At 42.0% G+C, this 9,874-nt stretch overlaps 1 protein-coding gene across 5 annotated transcripts; it reads left to right on the top strand.

Annotated features, from left to right (window-relative positions):
* Positions 1-7,248: 7,248 nt before the first annotated feature.
* Positions 7,249-9,406, top strand: tyrobp (transmembrane immune signaling adaptor TYROBP). 5 transcript variants are annotated; one of them, XM_061820357.1, is made up of 5 exons: positions 7,300-7,779; positions 7,840-7,857; positions 7,928-8,065; positions 8,156-8,205; positions 8,921-9,406. In XM_061820357.1, the coding sequence occupies exons 1-5, from the start codon at positions 7,704-7,706 to the stop codon at positions 8,975-8,977; spliced, it is 339 nt and encodes a 112-aa protein (XP_061676341.1). In that variant the 5' UTR covers positions 7,300-7,703; the 3' UTR covers positions 8,978-9,406. The 5 variants fall into 5 exon arrangements, with proteins under 5 accessions (XP_061676346.1, XP_061676341.1, XP_061676344.1 ...); XM_061820358.1 differs by having other exon boundaries at positions 7,304-7,779; positions 7,931-8,065; XM_061820362.1 differs by lacking the exon at positions 8,156-8,205 and having other exon boundaries at positions 7,249-7,779.
* Positions 9,407-9,874: the final 468 nt, after the last annotated feature.

The raw sequence follows: 9,874 nt of genomic DNA, 5'->3' as shown, positions 1-9,874 counted from the left end.
TCCGTTTGTTTTGTAATCTTGTGACCCTTTGTTTTGAGAAGCTGAAAAAAAGGGGGACAGCGGTAAGGCTGACTCGGAACGGGTGTTGGAGTTGCAGCTGGTCAGCTAAACTAAACGCATGTCTCCACGGGCGAAATTAAAGACCTCTTCTGTTACTTCGTTTGCATAATTCATCCAGAAATTGGGTTTAAACCTAACAACCCTGGACTAGAAGACAGTCACTCGCTTGGAGTTGCTTTTGGAGTACTTCGAGTCGGGTGCTGGAAATCGCTCCCGCTGGGGACTCCGTCGGTCCGCCGGGGGAGAACCTCGTTTTTCCAGGAGGTGCTCAGAGTTTAGCCGCTGCTCCTCCGCATTGAGAGGAGCCAGATGAGGTGGGCGGGGCGTCTGATTCCGATGCTTCCCGGACGCGACCCTGGTGAGGTGTTCCAGACGCGCCGGAGAGACGACGTCTCTCGGCTGGCCTGGGAATGTCCCTCCCAGAAGAGCTGCATGAAGTGGCTGGGGAGAGGGAAGTCTGGGTGTCCTTGCTAAAGCTACTGGAACCGGAAACTCGGACAGATGGACTGATGGATCTGTACTATATTTTTTCTGATGACTTTTACTCCGGGGGCACGGTTGACCAGCTGGTAAAGCGTTGGCCTCACAGTTCTGAGGTCCCGGGTTTAATCCCGGACCCGCCAGTGTGGAGTTTGCATGTTCTCCCCCTTTCTCCGGGCACCCCGGTTTCCTCCTGCATCCCAAAAACATACAACATTAATTGGACACTCTAAATTGCCCTAAGGTGGGATTGTGAGGGCGCCCTGCAATTGGCTGGCAACCAGTTCAGGGTGTCCCCCGCTTCCTGCCTGTTGACCCCCGGGGTAGGCTGCAGCATTCCCCGTAACCCTCGTGAGGATAAGCGGTGAAGAAAATGAATGGATGGCCGGACTTTTACTCCCTATATTCAAAACACATGTCCATAATTTGTACCACAAAATACAAATGCTAAGTATTGTTACTAGAAAAAAAGATGTTAATAAATAGAGGTGAGATCAAGTGCAGTTGAAATCTTGGTTCGCTGATTGAGAACTTCTTGGGGTGGGGTTGACGGTTAGGGTTTTCAACATGAGGAAGGCTAAAAATGTGGAGGACCCAAGTGCAAGGAGCCAAGGCAGCAGTTCAAAATGATATTTAATTTTCAAGAAAGGGGAACTAAACTATGTAACAAAGAAAAACCTCAATAAAAAGGACATCTGTCACCAAAAACATGACTGGTGAGACAACTGACTTGACAAAGAACCGACAAGAACTGAACAAAGCAAAATTCCAGCCAAGGATAGAAAGTTCTTAAAGGGGAAATCCAGTGCTTGCATTAAGAGTGTATCCAATAGGCCATGTAATATGTACTCTATTTTGACAGTAAAATCCTCTCTCATTTAATAGTGTTTTGAGAAGATTTTTATCGACAATTGTGAATTTTCAGGGGCGCTGCCATTTTCACGAGTCACATGACCTACGTGCGCGGATGTGACGTGTTACGTGGGGTTCCAAGCGCTCGATTACACGGGACACCATTCATGCCCAGCGCTGACTTCCTCTGATTTGTCCTCATCTGATGAGGAAATAGCAGTACTGGCTGATCGGGGAAGACGGAGGAATACTTCCGTACAGATTTGAACCTGTGGCTGTAATTAATGTTGACTATTTGGATGGTTCTTCAGGCGGAATGACGCAGAGTCTGACTACTCGGAGGCCTACGTGCGACATAAGTGCGTAAACAAAGGCCCCCCCGGCACCTCCGGGGCGGCAGCCGCGGATGGTTCTTCGGACGGGAATGATGACACAAAGTCTGACGAGCGAGCTCCGTCGGCGGCCGCAAGCCGAGGTTCCAGGCGGCAGAGGCCGTTAGCCCCGGATGGCGAAGCTAGGCTAAGGGCCTATGCCGCCACCGAAGGCGGGCCACGAGCTCCAACGTCCGGGGAGGCCTTTAGCCGAGCTTCGGTGGTGGCGGAGGCCTTTAGCCTAGCTTCGGCGTCCGTGGCTAACGAAGCGGGCAGCGGCGGGCCATGAGCCGAGCTTCCGGGCGCAGAGGCCGTTAGCCCGGGACGCCGAAGCTAGGCTAAAGGCCTCCGCCACCACCGAAGCTCGGCTAAAGGCCTCCGCTACCTGAAAGCTCTGCTCGCAGCCCGCCGCCGGACCTCACCCGTCAGACTTTGCGTCATTCCCGTCCAAAGAACCATCAAAAAATATTCAACATTAATTACAGCCACAAGTTCAGATCTGTATGAAAGTATTCCTCTGTCTTCCCGATCAACCGATACTTCTATTTCTTCATCAGGTGAGGATAATCCGGGAAATCAGCGCTGGGCATAAATGGTGTCGCGTGTCATCGAGCCTTTGTTGTGGCACGTCACATACGCCCAAGTAGATCATGTGACTCGTGAAAATGGCAGCGCCCCTGAAAATTCGTAATTGTCGACAAAAATCTTCTCAAAAAAACACGATTAAATGGGAGAGGATTTCGCATCACATTGTCAAAATGGAGTACATATTACATGACGTATTGGATACGCTGTTCATGAAAAACACAGGATTTCCCCTTTAAACAACATAAAAGAGGGCGCAAATGATTCCCCCCCCCTTGCAGTGATGTGTATATATATATAATTGAATAATTTTAGCGAGTTGTCATTTTAAAACCCCACATAGCAGAATATTTATTTAGCGTTTTAAATTCCTTGCTTGTCTCCCCTCACTGCAGGCGCTTGAAACTGTTTGCTGCAATATCATCGTGGCTCGGTGACGACACCTTGTGGTCACTGCTGGCACGGCTCCGGGATGCTTCTTCAACTGCAAGTACCCATCCGTTAATTCATTTTCCCGAGCCGCTTATCCTAATAAGGGTCGCGGGAACGCTGGAATATACAGTGCATTTACCATTTATGTTTTGGATAAGATATCAGATCAATGAATTCAAATCAGCCTTTCCGGGTGATTTGACGTCCGTCTTATTGGTAAGCTTTTATTTTGAAGGTTCCTCAAAGCTTGTTGGTGATGTACGACAGTAATGCCTGGTATGAACAATGTGAGGGTGGGGCGGCTTAAATTTCTATTTTCTGAGTGGATGTGCAAAGCAGGCAAGGCCGCTCACTATTCTTTTTTTTTTTCAATGCTTTTGTGTTTTTATTATTTTTTATTATCATTAATCCTGCTTAATTACCTGATTTTATTTGATTTTCTTCAGTATGAATAGATGGTACCTCGGGTCCACCGAGAAGGATCATATGCAGTGACGGTCGAAGCGATGTACAGTATGTTGAGAAATGAAACAATCACGGAGGTGGAAAAAAAGAGGTCGGAAAGAACAAAAAAACAGTAAAGAGCAACTCCAGTCACTTCTCGTTCATCATCTTCGTTGATGGCACAGCACTGAAAGTAAGAGCATTTATGTAAATTTTATCGTAGATTTACTCTAAGGTTAAAATCCCCTGCGTTACATAGATGCGATGTACATGTGTGTTTATATTGAGCATAACTTTTCCAACACAACTTATATTAATCAGTACCATTACATACTACATACTTTTAAACACTTGTGATCAAAACCCAAATGAAATAGTAAAAAGTAATCGAGCTAAATGTCAGTATATTGCAAAACGCTTTTGATAAATGTGTACGCGTTAACAGAACCACCTTCCAGTCATTCACCCTAACCCGGTGATTTCCAACCTTTCTCGAGCCGAGGCACACATTTTTCAACTGAAAAATCCTAACCCTAACCACGGCACAACAACAAAAGTAAATGTCCCCAAAAATGGGTTACAGTAATCCATTTTACTGTAATTACTGTATGTACGTCCTGCCAGCTAATAGAAGAGGATTTTTTTTGTTCTGTCTGTCATTGTTCCTCTCTGGCATGAATAGATGAATAAAGATACATAATTTCTTGGAAATAAATGTTATTATTATTTTTTTTTTTAGCAATTACTTAAAATTGGATAACTTCCTGCGGCACACTAATGTACATAAATTGTTGTCACGCAACAGAGGTGGACTGAGGAATTTGAACCGTGGTCACCATTTGAGTTGCCGATCTCGTCCGGTGTGACGGTCTGAACGATCCCCGTGCTGAAAAATCTCCTTATGATTAATGCGCGTGCACGTGTGTATATCTTTTTAACAAATTTTGGTTTAAAGCAAAGCAAATTTCAAATAATCAAATCAAAAGCCTTTATTGTCATTATATGCTGTGCATAGAACGAAATGATGAGTGTTTCTCCACAATGTGCAATAAAATACAATAAAAATCGAAGAACATCGTGGGCAAAAAAAAAAAAAGATACAACATCAAGGCATTGTTGCAAAAAAATAAATAAATAGAAAACTACAGTTACAGTTACATCTTGATGTATTTGTATAGCGCATTTCATTCACGAGGTAACTCAATGTGATTTACATGATTAAAGGAATTTGAAAACAAAGAGATAAAACATTTAAAATGGGATAAAAACAATAAAAATGACAAAAAAATATTTTTAAAAAAACCCCGCATACAGTGCAAGTAATATGATCAAAAAGTGGATGTATCTATCTAGCTAAGGTTTTCTAAAACTAATAGAGGAATATATTTATCATAACTTTTCTATCTATCTATCTATCTATCTATCTATCTATCTATCTCTCTATCTATCTATCTATCTATCTATCTATCTATCTATCTATCTATCTATCTATCTATCTATCTATCTATCTATCTATCTATCTATCTATCTATCTATCTATCTATCTATCTATCTATCTAATCTCTGTCATCCTTTACTTTGCCTTTCAGAGAGCCCACAGCGACGATGGCCTCCAGCAAATCATTCTTCCTTTTCATCTGCGCAGTCTGCAGTAAGTGGGCCCACTTTCGTTTTTGACTTTGATGGGTGGCAGGAAAACAAGACCGCAAAAACAGTTTCATTACGGAAACTGTCAGAAGATAATCTGCCCCAATAGGTGTTGTGAAAGTGATGTTCAACTTTTTTTTTCGTTTTATTTTTCTCCTAAAGCTCTCACGGTGGCACGTTCAGGTAAGTCAACGCGAGGAAGCGCAAACAATCCAGCAGGACACTCGCCAGTCAAAACATGCAAATGCCCACAAAGTTTCCCCAAACGTATGTGCAGGACCGGGAAGTACACAGTAAGGGAAGTACATTTACTGAAGTACTGTATTGTACTTACTGAAAGCACACTTCAAATAAGTGTTTTCTTCTTCCATTAAACACTAAAACAAATTTTTGTGTGGCCTACAAAAACTTATGGAAAATTCCTGAACTTGTGTTTATGTTATGTTATGGTTATGTTTCTCGCAAGATAAATTAATTGGATGCACTTCACTGTACGTAACACGTAACCCGTAGAGCTCGTGCACGTGACGTCACCGTTTTCACGGCTCCAAATTGACGGTCCAAAAGAGCTGCTCGACGGTGTGGGGGACATTGAACCGGACGTACACGGAAGCGTGTTGCGGCCACATGTTAATCTTTGGTAACCCTTTTTTTTTTTTTTTTAAATATGCATTGTTCTCAAATGACTCTAATGCATATAAAAAAAAAGAAAAGAAACCTTTTTTTTTTTTCAATCATAGTTAATGAATGCGAGTTTGTGTAAAACCAAGGGTCGTTTATTGAAATATTGGTATTTGAACTGAAAAAATCCAAGTGGCTCCGTCACTATGTGGGATTTATTCCTGATTGAGAACAGGTCCCGCAACGAAGTATTTGTGTGCCTCCAGACTTTTCTACGTTTTCAAACTCTTCGGTGTTAATCTCAACGACTTACTCACCAGATCCATGTGTAGATCCACTTGTCCAAAACAACCGGAAGCGGCTTAATAGTCCAATTTCTTATTGGCGAAAACATCGACTTCGGCATTAAATATGGGCCCTCTATGCCGAGTCTATCTAATTTTCCCACGTTTCGTCGTTTATTTTCACCTTCTAAAAGTCTGACTGTATCGGACAAGACTCTGTGCGTTGTACTATAAGACGTATTTTCGTTCTGTCTCCAACCGACTTAGCATTGAAGAATTGTTTGTTTGACCGGCACTTCCGGCCAGTGATATGATTTGATGACGTAGGTGCACGAGCTCTGTACGTAAGTACTGTCATGAGCATGGCCTGGCTGGGCCGGGCCACCGCTCTGGGCAGTGTCGGATTTGGGACTCTAATTCGGCCATGCATTTAAGTTTGGAATGTGTCATCGGCATTTGCCAGTTCGTTGCATTGTCACTGTCTGTGGACGCTGCTTTATAGTGCGTGAGAAGACAGGCGTTTTGTAGTGCTTCCCATAGTAACATCGTGTCTGAGCCATCAAAGCCTAGTCTTGCTTTTGTTCGCAAGTTTTGCCACGTAGTCATCGAACCTCGTTTCATGCTTTTGGACCTCGCCTCTAGTCTAGCGTTTGTGTGCCTCTGCCTTCTCGGACTGCTACGCCGACTATGACCTTGATTTGGAATTGAACCACTCTTAATATCATGTCCTCGTTTTGGAGTCCTGCATTTGGGTCCGGCCCCCGTGCCGCTGGCATACGACAAGTGTGTCAATTATTTGTACAATATTTGGATTTGTGACCGCGTTGTGTGTGGTCCACTCGCCAGACAGCTCGGTGCCGTGCTACAAGTTGGAGCCTGGCGTGCTGGCAGGCATCGTCAGCGCGGACGTGCTGCTGACCCTCATCCTCGTCACCATCACCTACCGATGCGCCTCCATTCAGCATCGCAAAAATAACAAGCACAGAGAAAAGAGTAAGGAAGAAGTATTGTGGTACATGTGCGTGTTCCGGTAAAGATGAATCACCAACTTTTTCCCTTCTGTGTGCCATCTCTTCACAGACGACCACAACTTGTATATGAATGTGCGCGCCTCCAAAAAGATCTAAATGTGTCAGGGAGACTTTTGATATAGACTTTTTTTTAAAAAAAATATATAATAAATAAATGAAAAAAAAACATCTATTAGTATTTTTTTTACCTTTATCCTGAAAACAGGGAAAAAAAATACTTGCATTCAAGCATCAGTGCTTGACTATCTTTTATTTATGGATATTTAACTCGCTGGAAATAAAAACATCTATATATTTTCTGGGTTGGGGGTGTATAATAATAAAGTCAGAAGAATGAAGTAATAATGATACTGAAATCCATTATGAGAAGAGTCATAATTTTTCAAAAATATTGTTATTGATGAGTCTGAGGACTGAAAAACTACAAAGAGTTCATCTTATTCTTAAAATGTTTTAACTTTATTCTAATAAAATTGTGACTTTACTCTTTGAAAATTACATCGGAACTTATGTTCTGCTTTGATTTTCCAATTCACTTTTTTGCATGCTTTGACGTGTTGAATTTACTTTTTTTCCCCTCCCAATATTCTGACTTTATTGTCATGGAATTACAACTTTTTGTTATAACGATGTTATTGTATTATGATGCAGACGCACACACAGCATCCGTCTCCATCATTACAACAAATCAGGGTCATCATTTTCTAGATACTTCATACTAATGAAGAAAAAAATGACATTGTTCCCCCCATAAATGCGGAAACGCAAACGGTGACTTCTCTTAATGCCATCCTTCCTCCTCCTCCCACCAACACGATCACGTGTCCGCATGTAAGTCGCACTTCTACGTACTGGAAGTCGGCCTCCTCCTTTTCCAATCCGAATATGACTGCTTAATGGCAACGTCGCCTCTGTGGATGAGAAAAAAATTCAACATGAAAGACATGATTTGTATCTCTGGATCACCATTTGGTGAGTTTTACGCCACATCCGTTCACTCGACTGCACAATATTTATGAACATATCTTGCAGGATCTGCAGGACAACAAGGTACATTTTGATTTCTTTTTGTCGTAGTAATATTTAGATTTATGTTGCAGTTATGTATTTGTGTCTCTAGCAGAAAGTGGGTCTTGTTACGTCATCAGTCTGCAGTCGGTCATGGGCATTATTGCCTCTGACTTCGTGTTGACGGTCTTCATCGCTATTTCTCTCTTCTCCTTGCTGACCCTCTACAAGAAAACGACAGAGAAAGATGGTAAACATTACATTATGAGAAGAAATGTGGATTTCTTTTTGTTGTTTAGCTCTCAAGCAGTAATTTTTCATGTTTTTAATGGACTAACAGCAAAAATCCATGTACAAGAACCAGAAGAAATAACAGAATCTCCCTATCAGGTTAAGTGTCATTTCATTTTCTTGCCAAGAATTATGGAAATAAATACTCAAAATTCCCAGCCTACAGAGCCCACCTGGTTACAAGCCTCACCTAGGGCCGCCGCGCTAACATATTCCACCGGTCTCACTCTTACCATTTCCGTTGTGTGCCCCCTTGCGGCCGTTAGAAAAAAAAAACCGCACAAATTAGCCGCATCCCCACGTAAGCCGCAGGGTTGAAAGCGTGTGAAAAAAGTCACGGTTTATAGGCCGGAAATTACGGTATGTGCCACCAGAATTTGAATTTGAAATAGCACAAAAAACAGGATTTTAATATGAAATGTAAAGTGAAAGTGTAGTTCAGTGTAATTTTTCAATGTTAACAATTCAACTGGTTACAATTCGCTGTCTAAAATTCCCCGTCTGTGCCACCAGGCAGGGTTACTTTAGGTCAGACCCGAACACCCAGCCAATCGCAGTGAGGCTTCCTTAGTCACGTGACGTCACCTTCTAAGAAAGCGTAACTGGATTGGCTGGGTGTTCGGTTCTGACCTGAAGTAACCCTGCCTGGTTGCACAGGTGCTGAATTTCAGACAGCGAATTGTAGCAACTATTAAAAATGTGATCACTTTACATTTCAAATTCAAATCCTGGTGACACATATTTACTTCCATAAAGAATCCTAAAAGAAAAACTAAAGAAACTGACAGCATATAAATGTGCTCTTCTTTTGTAGGAGTTACACGGAACCCAGTCAGATGTGTACTGTGAACTTCAACACCTCAGGAAATGAAACTTTATTTTTTTTTTCAATTCCATGTAACTTTAACTCTGCGCTTTGTTCCATGTAGTGCAGTATGTACCGCTATTTTTTCATGTCCTACATTAAATAACAAGCAGTACAATTCAAGTTTATTGATGACATATTGAACACATGTATAAGTAACTACAGAGAGAAATAGAGAATGAAAAGAACGCAACACCTGCACCGTTTTGTCATTTATGCTTTTATTTTCCAGGCAACTAACTTTTTTTTTTCAACATTATTGGAAACATTGGAAAAAATATGAAGGCAAAAGAAATCATAATCATTTTCATGGCCCATAGTTTTGTGTATGACCTTTTTGTCATAGCATAACACGTGCCAGACCAACCATTACGAAATCATAAAGAAATTCTGAAACACAGAAATACGTTAAGGTCATACAAAATAAAAAGTAATCCAAAGTGAACTCTTGTCATCTTTCTCTCTCTTCCTGTATTTTATCTTGTTCCACCAATTTTGCACTATTTTAATGATTACGGTCACACTGGATAGGAAGAAAAAAAAGCCTCGCTCAAACCCAATTTCTATTTTTTAAGGAGGGGCCATTTTGGTTTACAAGCCCGCTTGGACTTTAGTCCCCACTCGGTGATGCTGTGGATGTGTACGGCCCAAAAAAAAAAAAAAAGTCGAGTTTCACTTAATTATGTGATAAGTTTCACATAATTATGTGAAACACGACTTTTTTTTTTTTTTTTTTTGGGTGTGGCAATAATACGCTTCCGTGGATGTGAATGTGACGGAGTCGTGTGTCTCTCTATGGGCACTGCGATTGATTGGCAACCAGTCCAGGGTGTAGTCCGTCCAGTCAGCTGGGATGGATGCCGACGCTCCGCGACCCTGGCCCTGAAAAGGATGAGACGGAAA

Source organism: Syngnathoides biaculeatus, chromosome 5 (genome assembly GCF_019802595.1).
Source record: "Syngnathoides biaculeatus isolate LvHL_M chromosome 5, ASM1980259v1, whole genome shotgun sequence".
Lineage (NCBI taxonomy): Eukaryota > Metazoa > Chordata > Actinopteri > Syngnathiformes > Syngnathidae > Syngnathoides > Syngnathoides biaculeatus.
Note: the sequence above shows the minus strand (reverse complement) of the source record. Positions and strands in the feature narration are given on the sequence as shown.

Excerpts from the sequence above, each read along its gene's own strand:
- tyrobp (XM_061820357.1), top strand. The coding sequence starts at position 7,704 with ATGGCAACGTCGCCTCTGTGGATGAGAAAAAAATTCAACATGAAAGAC. Across the intron at positions 8,066-8,155 it reads GAAAACGACAGAGAAAGATG|CAAAAATCCATGTACAAGAA; the intron begins GTAAACATTACA and ends ATGGACTAACAG. Across the intron at positions 8,206-8,920 it reads TAACAGAATCTCCCTATCAG|GAGTTACACGGAACCCAGTC; the intron begins GTTAAGTGTCAT and ends CTTCTTTTGTAG.